The sequence below is a fragment of the Podarcis raffonei genome, chromosome 5, assembly GCF_027172205.1.
Source record: "Podarcis raffonei isolate rPodRaf1 chromosome 5, rPodRaf1.pri, whole genome shotgun sequence".
NCBI lineage: Eukaryota > Metazoa > Chordata > Lepidosauria > Squamata > Lacertidae > Podarcis > Podarcis raffonei.
The window spans coordinates 88833908-88859923 of NC_070606.1; the positions used below are offsets into that span (position 1 = coordinate 88833908).

Genomic DNA, 26016 nt, shown 5'->3' on the forward strand with positions numbered 1-26016 from the left:
CTGCTAGAAGGGATAATCTTGGTTTCTCCAATCTTAAATTCAGTTCTCTACATGTCTGCAGCAATCTGCAGCTATTATTATTAATATTATCATCATCATCATCATCATCATCATCATCATCATCATCATTATTAGTTCCTTGTGGAAATTCATCAGCATTTTAGTGTGAATTTTTCCTAATAAGCACTTTTTTAAATCTGCAGTTTTGACAAACAAGCACACATTTGTGCAACAAATTTCCCCTTTTGTGATGCATTTATTGTATGTTATTTTCACTAACATATCAATTTCCCCCCAATAGATGCATTTTTTGCTTGGCTGGGGAACTGCACCACAAAATTCAGAGAAGTGTGAATTCTGAAGGATGACTGTGTTTCGGTCCTCATGCTGTTTCGGAAAGCATGACTTTGATAGATTTCTCCTTAAATGTCAACTGAATCAGAGCTCTTCCCCATCCCAGTTGCAAGGACCAAATGCACACAGCCCCGGATGCAGGATCAGCTAACAACAACAATAACAACAACAATTTATTTATTTATTTATTTATTCCCCAGTCACTCTGGGGAACTGTGCATGTAGCACATGATTGTAACTTGCAATTCCCCACCCAGCTAGAATATATACTGCAGAAGGGTGCATCATGTGCATATAGGAAGAGACCTATGATACATACATTCACCTTCTGAAGAGCACAGGGAGCTCTGTTGTGCACAAATGTTCCGCCTGCTTAGGGCTTCCTAATTTACTTGCGATGAGAGCCCACCACCACATACATGAACTCACTCCACCACCACTCCACTGTGACCAAAAGCCAGGACAAATTTGGAGGGAGGTCTTTGTCTCATTGGATGAGCATGTATTCTGTTCGACGCAAAAGGTTCAACCCCCAGAATCTCCAGGTACGGCCAGGAAAGACACCCTGTCTACAGCTCTAGAGAGGCACTGCCATTTATTGTATGCAATGTGGAATTAGGTTGACCAATGGGCTGCCTCAGTATAAGACAACTTTCTACATTCAGCCTGGCTTAAGGCCACTGAAGCAAAGTCTGTGCCAAGATTGTGGCATGGGCTTTCAATTTGCTTCTGTGTATCTGGATGGTGGTGTTCATTTCTAAAGCCAAGTATATCCTCTCTCCTCCCCTCCCCCCAAAAGAAAACCCCTCCTATTTTGGAATAAATAATAATATTGTATATTAAGTACAACTGGTTACATACCCAGAGACTGTAATCTGACATTTGCTACAGTGGTTATGCATCTCTGCAATCTTTAATGAAGCATAACTGTGTCTGATTCCTGTATTCTCATTTCATCTCTTTTGCCCTTTCCTCATCTGCACAATATTTTTAGCTTGTAGTAGGCCATAGGAAATGTATTGTCTTATTCCACAGTCATTGTACAGGGCTTATTGAAAGCTAGTCACCTTTCTAGCTAGTTAGCTAGCTATCATCTAACTAACTAATTAACTATCATCTATCTTTCAATCTAGAAGATGGTTTGTAAATTGGCAAGTCACACTAAATTTCACTGTGACTTTTTAATTCCTGACTTACGCACCTTCCCTCTGAATCATTACTGTATTTCCAGTGTGGTCCTCTCTGCTGAACAAGGTTTTCTTGTTGTATAAGAATAATTTATTATCATAATTACTCATTTCTGGATCTAAGAGGCATGTGATTTTAAAAGCCAGAGTGGAAGGCTGATATCCTTGTTTCTGTTTTTACTGAGTTCTCTTTTGATTTCATCATGAAAAGTGGTGGTAACTGCCTTAATATTAATGCACTGAATATTTTGTGTGTGTTTGGTTCTATTAGATTAAACATTATAACACTCTGAATGAAATATCTTAACAATGTGCCCACTTTCCTAGCAGTAAATTGTTAACAAAACCATGTGGCGCTCAGTTCTGTTTTGGTGCATAACATGAAGAATACAGGAAGTCAACTAAGCTGGGTCTGAAGCACACAAAGAATCTATTCTGCTCTGGCTAACATTGGAGATAACTTGGGCCCAAATATTCCTGTGACAATCTTGACCTATGGCCAATAAATACATGGGGTGTGAGCATCTGAGGCAGTTTTATAGCACATCTTTTGGAAGGACTCTTCTTGAAACATATCAAGACGTGGTGGAGCAAGCAAACAATTAAAAACTGTTATGTACTGAAGTTCTCACCCTGGGCCAGCAGGAGGATACTGTAGTTAGCTACAGTCCACATATGCAAATAGGGGATTGAAAGTGACGTTCAGTGATTGGATAGTTACAGAAAATGGTCACAGTTGCGTTGTACTGGAGCTCTATATAAGCAGGCTGGCTGAACCCTTCAGTTCAGCTCTGTTCTGGCCTGTGAATAAACAAGAGCTGTTGAAGAATCGCTGTGTCGTCTGATATGTTCACCCACAACTTAACAAAAACTGAAAATCAACATGGCTGCTTTCGGTCTCCCCCACCCCCATATACAATATGCTATATGTACTGCATACCTATTGCACTTTTCAAAATGCCTTACATTTATTTGTCGTTTATTTATTTACTTATGCCATTCACTTCATTTCTGAATGCCTTCCCACGAAACATCCTGAAGCAACTGAGCAATAAAAATGTGTGTAAAAAGAACTGTAAATGGCAATTACGCAGGGCTACATATTGTGTCTTGCACCAAGATATAATGCTGTCTCTGCATCCTCTGAGAGAATAATAGTGGACGCCATTATTCCTCACTACCCTGGAGGAACTCTCTCTCTCTCACGCTGTACAGAGAGAAGGCAGAGAAAGAGCTTTATGAAGAAAGAAAATAACAGAACATAAATGCTCCCTGACCCCACTAGGGGTTCTTCTCAGTTGCTTATTTTTCCAATCCTAAATTCAGTTCTTCACATTTTGCAGCATTTTTGGGGGGTAATCCTCATGAAAATGAACCAGCGTTTTAGTGCATATCTGTCCGAGTGAGAACATTTTAATATTAAGTTTCACTAATATACACATTTTGGAAAGCAGTGTCTTAAAGACAATGCATTTTTATGTTATTTCCACTAACATCTTAAGTTCCGTGCACACTGTCCCCTAATTTATGCAAACATTGGTTGGAGAGCTGAATTTGCAAAATTGAGAAAAGTGTGGATTTTTAAGGGCAGCTGTGCTTTCGTTCGCACATTGTTTCGGAAAGATAGATTTGGTTTTAAATGCAAACCAAACTGAATTTCGCCTGCATCCTGAGCCCCTTCAAATGCTTTGGTATAGATCCCCTCACCCCAAAACAGCTGAAATTCTCCACAGCTGAACAGGGCGGCAAAAGGGGCAGGGCCATTTAGCCTCAACCCCAATAGATTGCGGCTTATCCAGCTCAATAAATAAAATAAAACCAATAACTTTACAAAGGATATTAAATCACTCAGATACTATGACCCAAAAGGCCAGACTTCTATTTGTCACTCTGGACATAAAATTATTAGAGTCAGTCAAGATTCTCTGCCAGATTGCTAAGGGCAGAATCAGTCCTGGACTTCCTTTCTCTCTCCGTATAACAGTTTGTTAATAAGATGCCATTGCTATCGCCCATTATGAAAAGGGCAATGTAGATGGGCCATCTCATTTTTGATTAAAGAGTGGAATGGAAATTTTGTCCACTCCTCATCATAATTAAAGGTTGTTTCTCCATTTTTTGTAATTAAACCCAGTTATGAATAGAAGTAGCTTTTTCTCTTTTTTACAAAAAATATTCTTAATCAAAGGTTTGCGGGTGTGTTTCTTTTAAAGTTCTTTCTAAAGCATCCTGTAGACTGTTGCCCTATGAAGAAGTGGAGGGATTTGATCCAAGTGCTCTCTTCCTTTGATTGCTAAGCTTGAAGGTTAAAGATCGACATTTGCAATTTTCATAGCTGCAACTCTTAAGCAAGGTTTTCAAATAGCACCAGGAAGAACCTTTAAACTACAGAATGCTACAGAGCAGAGGGAGGAGACACAATTTTGTGATCACTGACCAATTCATACATATATTAGACTCGCATGAACAAAGGCAGCGAAGTCCTCTTGGGTGGGTGTTTTTTAAATGTTATTAAACAAGAATGACAGCCCTGTTATCTATTTGTTATCTATACGTGTGTGTGTGTGGTCTAAATCACTGAGCCTGGTCAGTGGTTCAAATCCCCATGATGGAATGAGCTCCCATTGCTCTGTCCCAGCTCCTGCCAACCTAGCAGTTCCAAAACACCCCCAAAAGTGCAAGTAGATAAATAGGTACCACTCCGGTGGGAATGTATATGGTGTTTCTGTGCACACTGGTTTCCATCATGGTGTCCCATTGTGCCAGAAGCGATTTAGTCATGCTGGCCACATGACCCAGAAAGCTGTTGTGGACAGACGCCGGCTCCCTCAGCCTGAAAGCGAGATGAGCGCTGCAACCCCATAGTCACCTTTGACTGGACTTAACCTTAAGTCCAGGGGTCCTTTACCTTTTGTTTTTACATATGCATGTAGTCAGTTCTCAACATTCCATAATAGTTAGTATGCAGGAAAAAAGAAACCATAAATGGGGCCATTCATATAAAGAGTGGGGGTGAGTTGCACAGCCTGGCTGAGGATTGGATCTCAATGGTTGGGGTCACATGGGGCAAGGGGAAGGCAAAACCCACAACCCAGTATTGTCCTGACGTTACTCAGAAAGTGCTGTCATTTGCTCCTACATGAAAAAGGAAAGTGTTGTGTTTGAGGATACAGTCATTGTTTATTGATGTACATTGATGATTATGTTTTTATATGTGTTGGAAGCCACCCACAGTCGCTGAGGCAACGCAGCCAAATGGGTGGAGTATTATTATTATTGGGGACGCGGGTGGTGCTGTGGGTAAAACCTCAGTGCCTAGGACTTGCCGATCGTATGGTCGGCGGTTCGAATCCCCGCGGCGGGGTGAGCTCCCATCTTTTGGTCCCAGCTCCTGCCCACCTAGCAGTTCGAAAGCACCCCAAAGTGCAAGTAGATAAATAGGTACCGCTTTATAGCGGGAAGGTAAATGGCGTTTCCATGTGCTGCGCTGGTGCCGGCTCGCCAGAGCAGCTTTGTCACGCTGGCCACGTGACCCGGAAGTGTCTCCAGACAGCGCTGGCTCCCGGCCTCTTAAGTGAGATGGGCGCACAACCCTAGAGTCGGACACGACTGGCCCGTACGGGCAGGGGTACCTTTATTATTATTATTATTATTATTATTATTATTATTATTATTATTATTATTATTATCATCAATGTTGCTTAATGCCAAAAGAGGCTACACAGCGGTTTAAAAAGTACAGTGACCAGTTGTGCCAACCTTAAACCATAAGCGTTCACAATTAAAATGGAAAATAAAATAATCCCATTAAGATATTAAAATGTAAGTATCCGCATTAAAACAACCTTATTAAAACAACACAGTAATTAAGACAGGGGGCCAGTACACGTGACGCCTCTTGTGTATTTAATCACTGTGAAAAAAGCTCACCTCTGCATTGCTACAAGCGGACGCCACAGGCATAGCAAGACCAACTAGGTTTCATTTGCTGATCTTAATACCTTTACCGGCATGGGAAAGGAGAAAGCTTGTACAATATATTTTACAGTGGTTAACCAACAGGCCTCGACGAAAAGAGCATGCACAGTGCACAAATGGTGCTATAACCATGTACAAATAGCTTCTCAAAATTCTCCACCCTACCTATGGGAAGACACGTTGAATCCGAAATTTTCTCAGAAGAAAATATATATCTTAGTTTGTGAATAAGGAAAGAAAGATCAGTAAGTGCATAGTGCTATGCAGCTCGAATCACTGCAATATTAGAGAAATAAGTAAGATTTTAAAATATTTATTTATTCTTTCTATCCCACCCTGTTTCCTGTGTATATATAAATATGGATGTTAACATGAGGTTGGGCAACAGTTAGGTGGGTAGATTACCAATTGCTGGAGTCTCCCGCTCCACCCAACGATGGGCTTCCCGATATTGTTGGACTGCAACCCATAAGAACCCCAGCCAGCTTGGACAATGCTCAGAGGTTGTAATCCACAATATCTGGAAGCTATCATGTTGGTTACTCCCGGACTAGGAAGATATTCCTGCCCGGCTCTTGATGCATAACGTACATGCTCCCTGTGGGCCTAAGGAGTTTGGATATGGGGGTCTCAAAACACACCGCGAAACAGATTGCGGGAGATGCTTATGTTCCCTTTTTGCATTGAAAGCAGCCTATCTTCTTCAGAAGTGCCTGCATAATGCATACCATCGTTTATCATGCATAACATTATTATAATAAACACTGAAGGATTTGTAGTGGGAATGATGAGTCACTTGTAAATGGTTGCCAAGTGGATAAAGAACACAATGTATTTACATAGCGCTTAACTCCTGTTACATTCGAAAGCTGCCGTCAGATAATAACGGCGCAACAAGCGTAAGCCGAAATTTAGCATGCTCTAAATCCTCTCTCCTTTCTCTCTCCCCTCTTTTTGCCACTTGCAGGTTTCTTGAGCACAGGGGATCAAGCAGCTAAAGGAAACTATGGCCTCCTTGACCTCATTCAGGCCTTGAGGTGGACTAGCGAAAACATTGGGTTCTTTGGGGGCGACCCACTGAGAATCACTGTTTTTGGATCTGGCGCCGGCGGCTCATGTGTCAACCTCTTGACTTTATCCCATTATTCTGAAGGTAACCGTTGGAGCAATTCAACCAAAGGTATTATTGCAGGTTGCAAATTTTGACGATTTTGGTGTCTTGCATGCCACCACTATGACTTCTGTGTGACGCTCTTGTGTATATATGTGCATATATATAAATATATAAATATATATACACACACATACACACATATATATGTAGCTAGATGTATCAAAAGTAACTTAATCATTAGATGATATTAATCTTTCTGTGCTTTGCAGGGAGGGGTGGGGTTCATACCCGACCCAAAGGGGTGTGAACATATGTAAAAATCTCCCTCTAACTGACACAGCTTCATACTCCTTGCATTCTCCTAATGAGAGAGATGGCTTTCCTTTGGCGCTTTAACTCTTCCACGTTTATTGGGAAATGGAGGGCTTAATTAAAATGACTCGAGTAATGTGAACGGGAGAAAATGAGCCACAGCGTGCTGAACGTGTTGGGAGGAAGGGAGTCAAAATGGCTCTGGTGTCATTGTGAACACTTAATAAATAGCACCATCATCACTGGTGGTGCCACAGTGAAGATAAGGAGGCATTTAACAGTTGGTATTCCTCGTTTCAATCATAGCATCGGAAGATTTTGTCCTGAAGGGAAAATGAAATAAGAGACGTATAGGGCAGAGATGGGGCAATCCAGGCCTCTCTGTCTGGTCCTCTTCTCCATCACATACCTTATTCCTAGGACATGCTGTTCATCAGGCCAAGTTTATACCCTCCTTGAGTGTTTTGCTTTGCTGGGATGTCTCCTTGAATTCTGATAATGCCTCTTGCTTCCTGGGTGGAGGACACGAGGAGTGTGTGTGGAGAAAGCAGCCTACACAGGGCATTGGAACAGATGACCCTTGGAATCATCTCTACTGCCCAGAGATACAATGTGCATGTGTCTCTTCCCCCACATTTGCCTCCGTTCCTGCCTGTTGCTGACAGGCAGACCCTGGAAGTGGAAGGCTGCCCAGATGGGAATGTGCTTCTTGGTCTGCAGAAGATTCCCTTGGATATAAGTTCCAAAAAAGGGGGGCACTGGGGGTCATTGCAGTTGCCCGATACCCCTATAAGTAATAATCAGATTTCAGGATCCTTGTTTGTTTTCATTTTCAAATACATTTTCATCTAATATTTCAATTGAGGTTGGGTCTGTTTGATCCAATATTTATGAATTCATTCATTCATTCCAAGACAAAAGCATCCACAAAGCAGCTTGCACTATAGCTAATGTGAATGGGACCTGAAATGGTTTTTTTAAAAAAGAGATTGAACAAATTCATGGAAAATGAGGCTAATAGTCACAATGGCTAAATGCTTCGTCCGAGAACAGACACCAGTGCCAGATTTAGGGAGGTGCAGGCCTGCATTGGGTGCTGAGCCGGGGGCGGGGTGTAAAACTGAGAAGATGCATAACCAAGAAGATCCATTTTGGGGTGCCAGTTTTTGGGTTCGTACAGGGTGCCATATTACAAAAAGAGATTTCCACAGTCTGCCTCTGAATACTAGTTGCTGGGGAACAACTTCAGGAGAGGGCTGTTACCCTCATGTTCAACTTCCTAGCTTCCCAAAATGTATCTGGTTGGTCGCTGTGGAAAACGTAACGCAAGACTAGCGATACCTTTTAATTGTTCCAATATCCTTACGTTGGGAAGGAGCAGTTACCTCCCTCCACTTGTGAGGCTTGCAGAAAACACTTCCCTGTTGCGTATTCACTCAGCAGAACGTATATGCCGTGTTTTTTTTAAAAATGGTATTCATAGGTACGCAGTACCGGCACCACTTTTGTTGTTGTTAAAACATGTGGCACTTACTGAAACAACTTCATGGTGAGTACCGCCACCTATTTTTCTAGGGGGGGGGGAGAGCACTGCTTATATGTACAGTGGTACCTCTGGTTGCGAACGGGATCCGTTCCGGAGCCCCGTTCGCAACCTGAAAGGAACGCAACCCACATCTGCGTGTTTGCGCATGCGCAGGTTGCGATTCACCGCTCCTGTGCATGCGCGTAACCTCATTTTGCACGTCTGCACATGCAAGAGTGGCGAAACCCAGAAGGAACCCTTTCCAGTACTTCCGGGTCACTGCGGCAACCTGAAAAGACGCAACCCGCATGCACGTGACATCATTTTGCAAGTCTGCTCGAGTGGCAAAACCCAGAAGTCACCCTTTTCGGTACTTCCAGTTTGCTGTGGGACGCAACCTGAAAAGACGTAACCTGCAGCGTTCGCAACATGAGGTATGACTGTATATATTCTTTGGAAAGAGAGTCAGTGAAATTCACAGTATAGATGAAGCCAACAGTATTTCACCAGTTGTCAAGGGCCTGTTTAGCTTTTTTTTTAATGTGTAGAAATGTCTGGAGGAAAGTTCACTGACACAGCTCTCTGTTTCAAAGCTAATGGCAGAGCGGCTGCAAACTGTTATCTACTGTGAAGAAAATGAGCACTTAGTCCAGAAGTCTTTTGTCTGAATCGGTTATGAATTACACTTGGTGCCACCCAAGGAAAGAGCAGGCTTTTAAAAAACCATCTTTTTGCATGTGCAATCTAAAATTGCCCGAGTATCAAGGTCACTCCTGCATGCCTTTTCCTGATCTGTGCTCTTTTCAGCACAGCCAGTCAGCAAGGGAAAAAGGCTTTCTCAAGTTTGACACCCCATAGCAGGGGTCACCAGCCCAGTGCTCATGAGAACTCGTGCACCCATCACTACATCCTATGGAGGCGGTGAAAAGTCACAGCAAATGTCTCCTCAAAAATCTACAGTGTGTGAGATGGGGAGGTTGAAGCTGCCTGCACCATTTTGTGTTACTGTCTCTTTTTCTGCTCTTTTAGATGTGGCAGCCAGGGGCAGACTTTGGTATTATGGCGCCCTGAGCTAGGCCAAAATTTGGCGCCCCCACCCCACACCAGCCCTCACAGCATGCTGGGCTTTGGTAAGGAGGTGCGGGGGCTCCGGCAGAGTCCTAAAGTCCTCCCACCTCCTTCCCAAAGCTGGGCAAGCAATAACTAGGCTTTGGGAAGTAGGTGGGAGAGCCTGTGTGGTGTAGTGGTTAAGAGCGGTGGACTTGTAATCTGGTAAACCGGATTCGCGTCTCCACTCCTCCACATGCAGCTGCTAGGTGACCTTTGGCCAGTCACACTTCTTTGAAGTCTCTCAGCCCCACTCACCTCACAGAGTGTTTGTTGTGGGGGAGGAAGGGAAAGGAGAATGTTAGCCGCTTTGAGACTCCTTCAGGTAGTGATAAAGCAGGATATCAAATCCAAACTCCTCCTCCTTCTCTTCTTCTTCTTCTTCTTCTTCTTCCTCTTCTTCTTCTTCTTCTTCTTCTTCTTCTTCTTCTTCTTCTTCTTCTTCTTCTTCTCTTGGACCCTGTCAGAGCCCTCATGCCTTCTCCCCATAGCCAGGCAAGTGCTTCTCATGCACCCTCTCTGCTTGGAGCCCAGTGCAGAGGAACTGGCCATACTGCCCTAAAACCACCTCTGTGGCAGCCATTTTATGCTAAGCCACACACGCCCCAGTTCCCAGTCAGTGTTACGGCATTGCTGAAGCTCTCCTCTGAGGTCCAGCCTCTGTGAGCTGGAGAAATGGACCACTGGCTACCATCTCTTCCTCACACCGCATTCTGAGAGGCACTCTGTAAGTGTGGGATGTGATTGTCACAAGAAAAGCAGTCATTGGTCGGGGAGCCATTTTTGCAACCCCTTTCATTTTGCCTCAGAATAGGGTAGGAGAGATGGTGTGAGCTGCACTGGAGCTGTCTTCTATTTCCACATGCCCAACAATGTTCAGGGCCCCCAACTTGTTCTTATTTTATCCCAACCCTGCCCCCAGCAAAAACGTTTGAAAGTTCAGCCCAGTTCTAATGAGCTCACTCCGTGGGACAACATTGCCCACCCAGAGATGTGAAGTGATGCAGATGTCCTACCCGCTTTTGGTGTGGTGGCTCATTCACTTAGACAGTTGACCATTTGGTCCTGCAGTTATCCAGTACTGATGAAGAAACATGCATAGGCCAACCCCATACTCCAAACAATTGTTTAGCAGCATCAGCAGCACAATGGTTGAAAATCTTTGAGGAAGAATCCATATCATCTTTTTCTCAGAGAGAGGTAGATTTTCTCAAGGAATGTTCTTAGAAGAAGTCCTCTGAGAAGGTTGGGTTCAGCTTTAATCTGAACCATGACATTTTTGTCAAAATTAACTTGACAACATAAGAAGGGTCTACTGGATCAGGCCAGTGACTCATCTAGTCCAGCATCCTGTTTTCACAGTGGCCATTCCATAAATTAAAGTAGAAATATCCATCTGTCCTCCAGTGACTGTGATAAATATGACTCTCATTCAAAGTGAGACTAGATTTATTTTAGCTGTATAGAACCACAGACCAAGATAGCGTTTTAAAAATGGTGGGTAATAGTGAGGTATGTACACAATAGAAAATATCAATGAACAAACTGTAGCCATGAATAACATACATTCAGCTGGAGTTTGGACATGACCCAGCCAAAGTTAAGCACTTTTAAATCAGCATACGCCCTAGGGAATAAGTGCTGATCCATCTTAATAAAATTTACTGTTAAGTAAACATACATTAGATGAGGTTACACAGTCTGTTGATTTTGGTTCTATCCCACTGAATGTAAGGTAACTTCAACATGACCAGATGGATGGATTATGCCCTTTACTTTTGATAGTACCTGCTCTCTGTGCTAAGGCTACAATCCTCAAACCATTTACTCTGGAGCAGTGCCACTGATTTCCATGGAGTTGCTTCAGAGAGAGAGGCTTTAAGGGTTAAAGTGGAATATCCCTTTCATCCATTTTTTTCATTATCACAGTTCAATAAAAAAAAAAAAAGATTTTTGTCCTTAAAGTAGCTGAATTGAGCTTTATGGTTTGAGGACTTCGACCACTTTTAACTTAATCCAACCTTTAATGGAGCATTTAACAAGCTCTGCTGTTTATATCAGCAGTTTCTGAGCAGGTGACTTTCCTTACCATCTAATCCATAACCCAGTAAGGCTGAAGTTGCAGGGATTTAAGCCGATTTAGTGCTTTTGCCATCAGTGGAAATAAACACGGCACAGTGGCATTCGTTTGCTATTTTCTCCCATTGAGGAGAGAAGGGAGTCATGTGTCAGCTTGAGGGTTATACTGGGCTGAGGATTATCCGTGGAACAGGAAATTACTCTGTACTATCTATGTGAATGAAGCTGTCCTTTCCACTTAAGTGAATGGCAAAGCCTTTTGGGTGTGGCTGAATCTATTTCTGTTACAGACACCTTTTTTTTTTACCCATTCTGTTTCACATTTATTTACTCTCTGCACCCCCCTTCAAAATCCTTTCAAAATACATTGCATTCTGTCCATCAAAAAACAGGTGTAAAACCATATTTTTGATATCTTTAAACCTATTTGGATACCTTTAAACTGTTGAGGAAATTCATGGCAACATTCAGAGGAGTGTGAAATTTGTTGGATAGTGAGATTCCAATCTGCATGTTGGTCTAAGAGGTGCAGAAGGAATCCGAAAGTATCAGATTCCTTAAGCATTCCCAAAACACCAGTATAGGGAGCAGCGTGGGGCAGATCCCACAAACCCATTCACTGATGGAGCAGAATTCTTAATCCAATTTGAGTGTATTCTGCCATAATTTAAAAGAAAATTCCTCGAGTTCAATGTAAATGAAATCCAAAGAATCGTTCAGAAGCTGAACGTGGATTCAGAATTCTATTGATTTGTGCCGTGCTGGCAATATTAACCACCGTAATGCAATGCAGAGTTTGAAACTGACCACGCTGATTGAAGATTACAGTCAGTAGTAAGCATATTGGCTCTGTAGAAATATGAGCTGCTTTCAGGTGGTCCTTATTTTGTGAGAGGGATTCAACTGCAAACCAGAAAATTAAAGGTTTGCACAATTAAAGCACAGTGTTGCAAGAAGCAACAACCATCCACTTTTACAAAAATCAAACCTTCTGTGGTAAGGAAAGTGATGGGGGAAAGTACTAGAAACTATGGGACAATGATCTATTTATGGAGAAACTTAGAAACTCAGAACAACAAGGACTGATCACATCACCTGGAAGCAATCTTAAGTTCATACCAGTGACATTTTCATGGGTCCTGTTGAAGTGCCACCTTCTTGGGGTGCTGCAAACAAACAATAAACTAAAATGTGTAATTCAGTATTTGACTTTTGCACACTGAGGCCTTTTCCTACCTCCTTCCTCCTCATGTGGAGATAGTAATGAAGTATGTGGGCCTTATTCCATTTGTTTGAATCTAGGAATTCTCGAACCGATTGATCTGTTCCTTGGAAGAAGGAGGCCTATCATGTACCTATGTTCAAATAAACGTGGCCTCCTCCATTGATTATTTTCTTCCCAGAAGGAAGGAAAGCTTTCTGTGTGATGCCACGATGAGGATGCTGCCAGTTCACCTCCACAACTCAGTTCTTGTGAAATGTGAAAAAAGGAGTGGTTTATAGGGCATAAAGAAGTAAATAACTGCAGCAGAGTCTTTTTTTCCCTGAAACTCTGAGATGAGGGACCTGTGGCCCTCCATACATTCCCATAATCTCTGATCACTGGTCATGCTGATTTGAGCTGGTCAAGTCTCGTGCATCTAGACAGCCACAAGTTCTCCATCTCTGCTATAACAATTTAGTACAACAATTTTATTCAAAATAAGCCACATTCTTCATGGACGAATTGTGACACTGAAGACAGCATAAATACATGGGCATTAATGCTTTGCAACCGATGTTCAACTCATGTTTTATTCAGTGGACCATGTGCAGGAATGATCCACCAAATAACTATACTCTTTTCTTAGTAATATTAATATTGATTTATCTACTACTTATACGTATGTCCAAATGGCTTCAAAGTGGTTTAAAACTATAAAATCAATGCATAATTAAAATACACAAAGCAATTGCATCAAAGCAGTAAGAGCATCCATAACTAATATATACAGTAAAACAAGTCAACTTTTGACAATGAAATACAATTAAAACAATAAAACCAGAAGTTCAGTTCAGGGGAATGCTTGCCTAAACTGTCTTCCAGAGCCAGAGGAATGCCAACACTGTTGGGACCTATCATAGTTCAGCAGGGAGGGCATTCCACAACACTGGGGTCACCAATGGAAAACCCCATCTGTGTGTATCTCAGGATTGGCATTTTATCATTTGTATACAGGGTGGACAGAAGGCAGATCTGAATCTTCAGGCCATCTTGACTCCTGATTGCTTAACAATAGCAGCAATGAAACAACCCTCCTTCTACCCTAAATTTTACTGCTGAAATTCAGAAAACTTGTGAGAACACAGGGTAGATTTTGTGTGTGGAAAGCCTGTGAGCTCCATTATGTTCTATTACTAGTGCCTGAGCTCAGAATTATTTAATTCTAAGTGTATTGTTTATTTGCACCTGGCTCCAATTGGGGGATTTTGTGGTTATCGTAAAATGTAAAGTAGGCACTGCAAGTTTTAAGTCTGCTTGTCTCACTTGTGTTCTCTCATTAGTCTACAACAATAATATATAGTTTTTGTTTGGACACAACTGTATTACATTGTTTAACTGCACATATACCAACCAATGAGTTCCTCCTCCACTTCCTTATCATTCTCATTCTCATCCTCATTTTATTATTATTATTATTATTATTATTATTATTATTATTATTATTATTATTATTATTTCCTAATGATTATATTGCAAAAATGAGGTGTTTTCCTAACTTAACTCAAATATTTTAAGCATGTAACCACTTAGCTATTGCTTTCGGGTCTGTTTTCTTATCCTGTCTTCTACCTTCCCATACAGGACTTTTTCAAAGGGCAATAGCTCAAAGTGGAACAGCTCTTTCCAGCTGGGCAGTCAGTTTTCAACCTGCAAAATATGCCAGGATGCTGGCTACAAAGGTTGGCTGCAATGTGTCCGACACTGTAGAATTAGTAGAATGTCTACAGAAGAAGCCTTATAGAGAACTCATCGATCAGGATATCCAACCAGCCCGATACCACATAGCCTTTGGTCCAGTCATTGATGGGGATGTGATACCAGATGACCCTCAGATATTGATGGAGCAAGGAGAGTTCCTCAACTACGACATAATGTTGGGTGTCAACCAAGGAGAAGGGTTGAAATTTGTCGAAAACATTGTCGACAGCGAAGATGGCATATCTGCAAGTGACTTTGACTTTGCTGTTTCAAACTTTGTCGATAACTTATACGGCTACCCTGAAGGCAAAGATATACTGAGAGAAACAATTAAATTTATGTACACTGACTGGGCGGATAGACATAATCCTGAGACAAGAAGGAAAACACTGCTGGCTTTGTTTACCGATCATCAGTGGGTTGCACCAGCGGTTGCTACAGCTGATCTTCATTCAAATTTTGGATCACCCACATATTTTTATGCCTTCTACCATCATTGCCAAACAGACCAGGTACCTGCATGGGCAGATGCTGCTCATGGGGATGAGGTTCCTTATGTATTAGGAATCCCAATGATTGGTCCTACTGAATTGTTTCCTTGTAATTTTTCCAAAAATGATGTCATGCTGAGTGCAGTGGTGATGACATATTGGACAAACTTTGCAAAAACTGGGTAAGTAATTGATGAGCTTATAAGGCAGATCAAGATTTTGGTCAAATCAAGGCCTATCCTTTCTCGTGATACCCAGATCACAAAGAAAGGTTTCCACATTGGTAGTTGTAGTTTCATGTGTTTTCAGCTCATCAGCTTACAACTGAGAGCAACATATTTAAAATGATCCAGAAGGGGCATAATCAAAGCATTTCATCTGAAATTTCCCTTAAAAGGATTTACCATTTTATCTCTTAACACTCACAGAAGATTACATTTCTCTACTAGTCTAGTGTATGTCTCTGGAATTGTGGGGAATGATATTTTCCCATGTTCCCATTGTTGTTGTTGTTTAGTCGTTTAGTTGTGTCCGACTCTTTGTGACCCCATGGACCAGAGCACGCCAGCCACTCCTGTCTTCCACTGCCTCCCGCAATTTGGTCAAACTCATGCTGGTAGCTTTGAGAACACTGTCCAACCATCTCGTCCTCTTGTCATCCCCTTCTCCTTGTGCCCTCCATCTTTCCCAGCATCAGGGTCTTTTCCAGGGAGTCTTCTCATAAGGTGGCCAAAGTATTGGAGCCTCAGCTTCAGGATCTTCCAGTGAGCATGTTCCCATCAGGGCTGGAGATATAAGCTGAGTTCCAATATAATTATCAGGCGTTGTCAACCACTTTATTGATGCTACCTTGTTAGGCTTTTGATTTGAGATAGTCTGAAGACTAAATCTAAATAAATGAATCTTATCACATCTGCATTGCAGGGGGTTGAAATAGGTGACTCTCATGGTCCCTTCCAACGCTACAATTCTAAGATTCTGTTCTCACTATATGGAAGGATTAAATTGACATCCCAACCAGCTGTAAATGATACCTAACACTTAAACTCAAAAGACAACCAGGAGGAGAACGGGCTTCATTGGATGCCAGGGTGATATTACCCTATATGTGCAGCAGCAACCATGAGAGAATGAATCATGCCCTTGTTCAATTTTAACATTTTGAATATTTTAACTATTTTAGAAGCAAGGTGCATGGAAACAATAATGTGCGTAATTATTATATTGGGAAAAAAACCAGGAAGCTGCCTTATACAGATTAACGCCGTTGGTCCCCACTTCACATTTCACCTCTGCTGCTATGAGCTCACTGGCAAAATGTCTCTCTCCTTGAGCCTCCCCCCACCATGAATAATATGAGGACAATGCTGCCCTATTTTATAGCATTGTTGTAATAATTGCAAAGGGGTGATGAATGTAAAGTGTCTTGAACTTTCAAAAATTGCCACATGAATGTTAATCATTTCTTCTAGTTCCAATGTTCTGGTGGTGAGTGCTCTTGCTTATGTAGCTAAAATGGCAACACCCAAGCATGAGAGAGGTGGTGGAAAAAGGCTTGGGAATAACCCGAAGGGTGAACGTTCAGTGGGTTTGGGGGGAGGATTTCTCAGTGAGGAGGGAGGCTGCTCAGTGGTCATGAAATGCTAACTGATTGTTGGAAGCAAGTTGGAAGGAATATGGAATGAAGTACGGGAGTGGACTTGGCTGGCTGGCTGGCTAGAGTAGTGAGCAGGAGTACTCTAAACTTCCAGATTCTGTTGCAGGTTCGACTTACTGTTGTTATTCTTGTGGGCAGCAAACGTAGCAGGAGTATTTGGTTCATTTAGCTCAGTCACCGTTACGACACGAATCCATTATGCATTTACCGTAGTATCAAAGGCTGCGTGAAACTTTTATCTGCAGAAGACACTGCACCACTGAATACCACTTGCTGAAAGTCAATAGTGGGGAACGTATATTGACTTCATGACCTGCAAGTGGGCTTCATGGTGACACCTGGTAGGCAACTGTCAAAAGAATGAAGTTCAGCTCTTGATCTGAGCTATCTGGACTCCTCTTACATTATACATGCAGGAGTGTCTCCACCCCTACCATTCAGCCCAGACACTGAGCTCTAGCTCCAAGGGTCTTCTGGTTGTTCCCTTATTGTGAGAAGTGAGGTTTACAGGGAACCAGGCAGAAGGCCTTCTCAGGAGTGGCACTCACCCTGTGGAACACCCTCCTATCAGATGTCAAGGAGATAAGTAACTATACAACCTTTAAAAGACATCTGAAGGCAGCCCTGTATAGGGAAGTTTTTCATGTTTAATGTTTTATTATGTTTTTGTATATGCTGGAAGCCGCCTAGAGTGGCTGGGGCAAACCAGTCAGCTGAGTGGGGTACAAATAAATAAATAAATAAATAATATTATATTTTATATGACCATGTAACAGATGGTATGGCATTACTAAGAGCTGAGCCCTCTCCCCAATGTTTTGCTGATCAAAACCCAACTTCATAATATGTTTTTTTAAAATAAATAAATAAATGCTGACACTACAGTGGTACCTCGGGTTACAGACGCTTCAGGTTACGGACTCCGCTAACCCAGAAATAGTACCTTGGGTTGAGAACTTTGCTTCAGCATGAGAACAGAAATCACGTGGTGGCAGTGGGAGGCCCCATTAGCTAAAGTGGTACCTCAGGTTAAGAACAGTTTCAGGTTAAAAAAAGACCTCCAGTTCTTAACCCGAGGTACCACTGTGTATGAAATATTTGTGGGGCGGAGGGAGAGAACATAAGGAGAGTCCTGCTAGATCTGGTCAAAGGCCTGCCTATGTCCACATCATGTTCTCACAGTCTCAGGCAGGATGCCCATGTGAAGCCTGCAACCAGGACCTCGCTGTAATGATGTTCTCCCGACTTGTGGTTGGTGTTTTCTTTTCCAAAGCTGGAGCCATTTTCAGTAACATTGAACATGTCCACTTTCTTTTCTCCTAGGGATCCGAACCAGCCTGTCCCACAAGATACTAAGTTCATTCACACGAAACCCAACCGTTTTGAGGAAGTAGCATGGACCAGATACTCTCAGAAAGACCAGCTTTACCTTCACATTGGATTAAAGCCGCGAGTGAAAGAACATTACAGGGCCAACAAGGTGAACCTGTGGTTGGAACTGGTACCTCACCTGCACAATCTTAATGACATTTCACAGTATACCTCTACGACGACTAAAGTGCCATCAACTGATATTACTTTCAGACCAACCCGGAAAAATCTGGTACCCGTAACTTCAGCCTTTCCTACAGCCAAGCAAGATGATCCCAAACAACCGCCAAGCCTAATTTCAGGAGATCAAAGAGACTACTCCACGGAGTTGAGTGTAACTATTGCTGTTGGAGCATCTTTGCTGTTCCTGAACATTTTAGCCTTTGCAGCTCTATATTACAAAAAGGACAAGAGGAGGCACGACGTCCACCGGAGATGCAGCCCGCAGCGTACAACTACCAATGATCTTACACACGCACAAGAAGAGGAAATAATGTCCCTCCAGATGAAGCACACTGACTTGGGTCATGAATGTGAATCCATCCATCCACATGAGGTGGTTCTCAGGACCGCCTGCCCCCCAGACTACACACTAGCTATGAGGCGGTCACCTGATGATATTCCTTTAATGACCCCCAACACCATTACAATGATACCCAACACTATACCTGGGATTCAACCCTTACACACATTTAATACATTTACCGGTGGACAGAATAACACACTGCCCCATCCTCACCCGCACCCGCACCCCCATTCACATTCAACAACTAGGGTATAGCCAGACAAGGTGAAACAAACTTTTTTTTTGGTGGATTACAGTGGGTTATAATTACAGAAGACTTCACTTGGCTTCAACCTACAAGACTCTTACTATTTAAATATGGAGAAATATGATGTGAATATACATATCAAGAACTTTGGGGATTTTGGGGGGGGGGGAAATGAACTGTACATATATACAAATGAACTTTTAACAAAAAGAGAAAAAAAAGAAATTATAACTTTTTTGCAATTGCTTGAAGCAGTTGTCCTGAATGATACTTTTTTCATTCACATTCAAGTATTAATTTTTTGAGGATTTAAGTTACATAATGGAATTAGGCATGTGCAACACAAAAGTGGGAAAGAAACTATGACTGAAATTTAAAAAGTTCTATGAATATGCACAATGGGACACGTTAATGGAATGTCAGATAATTTTCACCAGTTTTTATTTGGAACTGTTTTCTTGTGTAGACCATATTTACATATTTGGATAAGTATACAAAGCACTAGTGCTGTTAAAAGGCCTTAGAAAGGGGCTTATATGCTGAGATCTGCCAGTTTAAAAAAAAAAAGGAAAAGGGAGAAAAAAGGAAATGAGCTTTTATAGTCTGGCAGGTTATCACATAAGTGCTGTCAGTATAAACATTGCGGGAATAAAGGAAACCGGATATTTTAGCACGATGTGCATGATAATTTATTATGCTTGGTGGCTGTGCTGCTGATTAAGCCGTAATTAAAAAATTCTTCTTGTCCCATTGGAGTTCTCAACAGAAGCTTCTTTCCTCAATTGGCGCAACCTAAAGGAGGTTTGTTTTCAAGGGGGAAAAAACCATAATCGACAACCCCGAAATTCCCAGTAGCTTCCCAGTAATGGAAGGCATTACAGAAGGTCTTAGAAGTGTTTGATGGTACGGTTGGTGCATAGCAGAGAACAAATCCGGATAGGAATCCCAAGAGAACATGAAAGGCAACTCTGTATGTTTCTAAATGCTCTCTTTTCTTTCCACCCAATTAATTTATAGCGATAACAATGTGACTAGGGTTGCATCCTTTGATGAAGCACTTAACATGTTGTTGAAGGTCCATTACAACCTCTTGCGTTTATACCAGTAAAATAAAATTTAAAAAAAATAATCCAAAGATTTATTTGCAAGGAATATTTTGCAATGTGTAAAGATGCCCTCATCCCCTCCCTGCCCAAATCACAACGATTACAGCTCTCAGTAATTCTGTTGACTTTGTTATATTGCACTGAGGAAGTTCATTCCTAGGATTTCCGAGGTATTCCTTTTTTCCTCTGCATTTTCTCTTCAGCATTCCTGTAAAGCTCGCTCAAAATCAAAGGAGATCTCTCTGCAGAGTACAAATATTGATACAGAGGCTATGGGAGGATTGAAGTCACCATCTGGAAAATGTTTTACTTCTGCATCTTACTTAATATTGTCCTGTTTTGAAAGGAATGGTCTAAAATGAGAGGAAGGTCTTTGTATCCCTTCCCCCCTGTTACTTTTGGATTTTAAAGAAATGGTATGTCACGGTCATTTAAAAACAAAACAAAAAACAAAATGTTTGTATGTGTAATCAGATGTACATTTATATTTAAAAAAGAGAAAAAAAATTGAGATGGACTAAAGAGCACATCCCTGAGGAATACTTTCTCTCTTTTCCTGTATTATATTTCTATTAGAGTACAGTTACGTGATTTTTTTTTATTTTGCATTTTTTCAAATTACTAGCAATTTTGATAGTTTGTAAGATAACGCGCAGAACTTTCTCTGACAAACTAACTGCAGTAACAGAAATGTTTCTTTTCAGTTACTCTTTTTCAAGATTGAAAGCTTATTACACACACAGCAAATTGTATACTACTTGATGGGGGAAAATAAAATCTTTGTACTTCTGGGCCATTCATGTTGGCCGCTGAGTGAAAAAATAAAGCTAATCTGGATAATGGATATTATAATTATTCCAATGCTAAGAGACCTGATATTTGCTCATTAAAGAGCTCAAATGTTTATTGCTGTTTTGTCATTTTTTTAATGAAGTAATGGTAACTGTCTCAGAATAAAGAGTTATTTCTTGAGATCAGTCTGGCTTTTGAAGACTTTGGTACGCCTTCTACAGCTAAAAATAATATAATAAACAAATAACAACCATCACTTTGGGGTTGCGACTCCACCATTGAATTCCTTATGAAAGTGTAAGTCACAAGCTGTAACCGATGACATTCTTGCCTGGAAGTAACTAAGCACCACTAAACACACTGGGACTTACTTCTGAGTAAACATATATAAGACTGGGCTGTGTGTTTTTGCAAGGCAGCAAAAAGTTGGTTGCTGGAAGCAACAACTTCAGGTTTTATTTTTAAACACACATTTCAAATAATATTTGACAATTACAAGAAAAGGTTATACAGCAAATAAACGCTTAGAAATTCAGCTCTTAGCACATCAAATACGAGTTTAAATACGAAAGTGGAAAATAGACCCTTTTTAAAATTTTCAAGTGCTTCCTTTAGTTCTCCTTTCCTTTCCTTTCCTTTTAAAAAGCACACAATACAGATAGATTAATGGCCCCAGTTATTAAAATTCCCTTGTAGAAGATGACACAGGGAAAGTCTTCAAAATTCAGGATGGTCTATGTGCAATTTCTGCCTGACGTGGTTGTGACTGTGACCTGCCAAATGTAAACCAATAAAAAGAATTGTTTGCCATCGGATAACTATTGTTTAATCAGAAGATTGTATTTTGCTATGCGAGTAATGGAAAGAAACCCGGGGGGATGGGAGATGACCACAAGAAATATATAAATGAATTGTCGTAAACCAAGATCACACATTGAAGAACAAAAAAACCAACAACAACCCCAAACCCATAGAAAACCACGTTGATGGATTTTTTTTAACAGTAAGAAGACAAAATAATTTTCTGTCCTAGATTCCTGGTGGTCATATATCTCACTTTAGCTCTCTCATCCTCGTTCATATCCCCCCTCTCTCTCTGTTCTTGTTTATGTTTATTAGTTAAAAATAAAATCATACCCAACACTATGCCCCCCCTACTTTGGGCTGCCAATGATTTTATTATAACTGCGAATTATGAAGGGACTAATGCAAATGTAAAGTTTATTTTTTACTTGCTCACAAAAGCACAGGATGAAGATTCTGGCCGTGATCCTGCGCAGTTGGAAATGGAACACATGTATATAAGTGGCTGCACAAAATCACAGTCATGGGTGTTGCAACCCCTGACATTCCTCATTTTCAGCTCTGTGTTGGGGCATATCCAGTGTGTGCCCTGTCTCAAGCTCCCTGTAAATTCCTGTGCACATATGAAAGTACTGGGTGTATGAGCGTCTGCATTTGTTTTCATGAAGGGGGAGCAGATTCCTTTGGATATTTTCTTCCTCCGTTACACCAAATGGGAAAACCCTTGCATGTGGAAGAGCTGCGTCAGGGCTGGGGAAGCTGTTGCCCACCAGGTGTTCCTGGACTACAAAGCCCATCATCCTTGAGCACTGGACACAGGCTCCCCAGCCCTTAGCAGCCTATACAAGGCCCCAAGACTTATAAGAAACCACTGGATGATGATGCATGCCTTCAGTAGGGCAGGGAAGGGGATACTGGCCCTCCAGATGTTGTTGGACTGCAACTCTTTTCATTCATGGATCATGCTGGCTGAGGCTGGTGGGGGTTTGTTTACAACAACATCTGGTGGATCACAGGTTCTCCATCTCATATAGGAGAGGGATCAAGAAGCTCTTGGGCAACCATGGAGAGCACCATACAGCTTGCAACTCTATAATTGCAGAGCAGCAGTTAGGATGAAAGTGGAGGGATGTCCCCACACATCATCCAGTTTTGAAAGGCTGTGATAGTGTTGCTCTGGTTGAAGACATCTGGGATGTGTTGTTGTTCTTCATTAAATTTGTCAGTTGCTTTATCTTGCCCACGGCAACCCAGAGCAACTTACAAAAAAACCCAAACAAACAGACAGTGAACCCTTCATAAATACATGAAAACCAAGAGGAAAGAGAAATATATCAAAAAATGTCACAGCCACTACTAAAAGGCCACAGGTAGTTAAAGACCAAAGGCCTCATTATAGAGGGAGCCACAGAGTTAAAAATGGCAATAAATTTTGGAGCTCTTTCCTGAAGTTTATTCCCACCAGAATGTATAAATGTTTGGGGGGGGTGTTCCCCCCTCCACACCTTTCAAAATAGACCGGGGGGGGGATGACTGAGATATTTTATTTCTTGCATCTTTCTATCAATAAGTTATCCTATGTAATCAAATTCAGCGTTCAGAATTCATGCGAAGCGACTGCTTGTCTTCACTGCCTTTGCATATTTGTCAATGTATGTGTAAGTACAATGAAGTATTCTTTTTTATCATTTTTTTTAGAAAAGTATCTTGGACAAGAATCTTAGAGAAGAATCTTGGAATCACATTGGAATCATTGGAATCGTTTCCTGCCAAATCGTTTCCTATAGTATCTTGAAAGTATTATCTATGCACAAAATAAACTACCTTGGCATTTGGTTAGCAAATAGAACCTTTGCTGCCCAAGGTTCCTCCCTTGTCCCCCGCCAGCCCTTGGATAAGAGGTTCTGCAGGTTTTCTGCATTATTTCACATTAAAGCATGGAATAGCTGCCTCTTTCTCTCATGCAGATTGTTTTATCATTGTGACAGAGTTGTACGTACAGGCTAGCACCTGTGATGTTACCACCAGGCACAGAGAAGGATTGCTGTTTCCCCAAAGGTTCAGGATGAAGATGTACATGTGCACACATGTTTATGTACCTTTGAACTTACTTTTTAAAGTCAGGCAGTCCATCTCTTTCTCAAGGGGAGAACAAGGCTGTGGGCCACCTGTGGCACTGACCCATTGTGCTCCAGCAGTCCCCACCGGCTGAGGATGCTCGCTCCATTTTGATATCTGTCTCTTTTTTGCTGTAGAGGAGATCAGAGGAGCACTTTTAAAAAAACCACCACAACATTTTGTTAGCATATGCACCTATATATCAGACACTGCACTAGTTTCTTTTTTCATACTTGCATCTTACAGCTACCTATCTAATTAGTAAATGTTGCTGAATGGTTTGGAGTCACTTATATTCTATGTAATTAGACTAGACCTATTTTAGGATTAAACTTCCTTAAGGTTTTTTCCCCAGGTTAAAACTCCACATGTATGGTCTTTGGCCAATGGAAGTGAGAGACAAGTAATGGGGCAGAGAGGGAGAGACGGAGAGAGAGAGGGGGGGCAGACGGACAGAGATGACCCACACACTTTTTTCTCTGGGTTCACCAAACTCTGCCCACTGCTGGTATGTCAGCCTGACAGATAACCACTAAGTGAAGGTGACCCTCAACAGGAAAAATAATGTTCTGTCTTCAGCCCTAGGTGATCTATCATGCATGCATTAAAGAGGTTATAGTGAAATACAACAGTTTCATAAGTCAGTGCAGGATAGATTATTGCAAACTCAACAGCAGATGGAGAAGACTTGTCATCGCAGTAGGGCATGCACAGGCTGTGATCTTCAGTAAAGTAATAGGCAATGTGACTATCATGATAGATAGATGATAGATAGTCAATTTTCTTCTTCACTCATAATACTGGAACCCAAAGCTGAATGTCAGGAGAGTCAGGCCAAGCCAAGCCCTTCTTCACAGAGTGCATCATTGGACTATGAAATTTCCTACCATGAGATGTGATGATGGCCACCATACAAAATGGCAATGAAAGATGATTAGACAAATCAATGGAAGAGAAGGCTGTTGTGTCGTGTGAGCGATGTGTTGCCTCCACAGCCAGAGATGTCAGTTGCTGGGGAACAATGTTCTACATAGGCAGCTGGTTGCCCATGGTGGGAAACAGGATGCCAGACTAGGCAAGCATATGGTCTGATCCAGTGGGACTTTTCTTATGTTAAGCAGAAGTAGTGCTTAAGCAGGGGTCCACACCTCAAGGTCTGGATGTGATGAGTCAGTGAGCAACTCTTGCCATCTGGTCCCTTACAAGCAAGCAGATAGCAAGTAGCACTGGAAGAAAGAAGGGTTAAGTGTGCATTGAAGAAAGTTGGTCCCACTGGCTTCAAAACCTGGGACTGAGATGTAAGCAAGAGTGCCGTTATCTTAATCTGTGAAAGTATGTCAGAAAGCCAAACAGGTATTCAGCTTCCTGGCATTCAGGGCTTTTTTTTTCAGCCAGAACTCACTGGCACTCAGTTCTGACGCCTCTCTGGTGGGCACCATTGCCATTATAAGAGAACAAGGGAGGCGTTCATAGTGAGTTCCAGCACTTCTTTTTCTAGAAAAATAGCACTGCTGGCATTTTTCATTTGAATCACACCACCTGTGAATCTGGTTTCAAGCTGCAGATGGGGGGGGGATGTTGCTTTGCTGGGGGGAGGGAAGAACCCACACAATATGCCTGGCATTCACCCCAAAACTTGGACGTGATTGCAAAACTGCCCTAGTATGTTCAAGTGAAAAGCACATATACACCCACACACGATTTATTTTTAGCTGATCACCTGGCTAAACGTTTAAGCTGGTTTTAAATAAAGAAGCCACTTGATTGCCTACTGAGTGATCGGCTGCTCTCAGAACAGCTTCAAGTCTGTGCATGCCTCTTAAGAACACAGGGTGTTTCCAGATGAGTCAGGCCAACGGCCCACCCTGTCTATCATCCTGCTTCTTTCAATGGGCAACCAGATCTCTTCAAAGGCCAAATCTCTCTAGGAAGTCCACAAGACTTACGTGAAGTCAAGAGACCTTCCATGCTGCTGTTCCCCCTGCCAACCTGATAGCCAGTGATACATTGCCCATTTTGCTGTATAGCAGGGACTGAGAGCCTGTGACCCTCCAATGTTATTGGACTCCAACTCCCATCATCCTTGGCCATTGGACTTTCTGGCTGGGGTTGATAGGAGCTGGAGTTCAACAATATCTGAAGTGCCACTGGCTCCCCATTTCTGCTGTATACAATTTGTATTTGGCCTTGGAGCCAAAATAAAGGTATGCAGTGTTTTCTTGGAGATCTTGGTTAGTGTTAGAGTTACCAGCTCATTTTGCAAAAAAAGAAGAAGTTATAATTGGA

The 26016-nt window shown here is 41.8% G+C and overlaps 1 protein-coding gene across 8 annotated transcripts in view; it reads left to right on the forward strand.

Annotated features, from left to right (window-relative positions):
* The window catches only part of NLGN1 (neuroligin 1), a 628672-nt gene extending 607684 nt beyond the window's left edge, over positions 1-20988 (forward strand). For 5 of the 8 annotated variants that reach the window (XM_053390579.1, XM_053390578.1, XM_053390582.1 and 2 more), the window contains 3 exons: positions 6487-6699; positions 14502-15291; positions 18090-20988. In XM_053390579.1, the coding sequence (XP_053246554.1) occupies positions 6487-6699; positions 14502-15291; positions 18090-18918 (1832 nt within the window). In that variant the 3' untranslated portion in view covers positions 18919-20988. The remainder of the gene's footprint in view (positions 1-6486; positions 6700-14501; positions 15292-18089) is intronic. The other 3 variants (XM_053390581.1, XM_053390583.1, XM_053390585.1) reach the window with 1 other exon arrangement.
* Positions 20989-26016: the final 5028 nt, after the last annotated feature.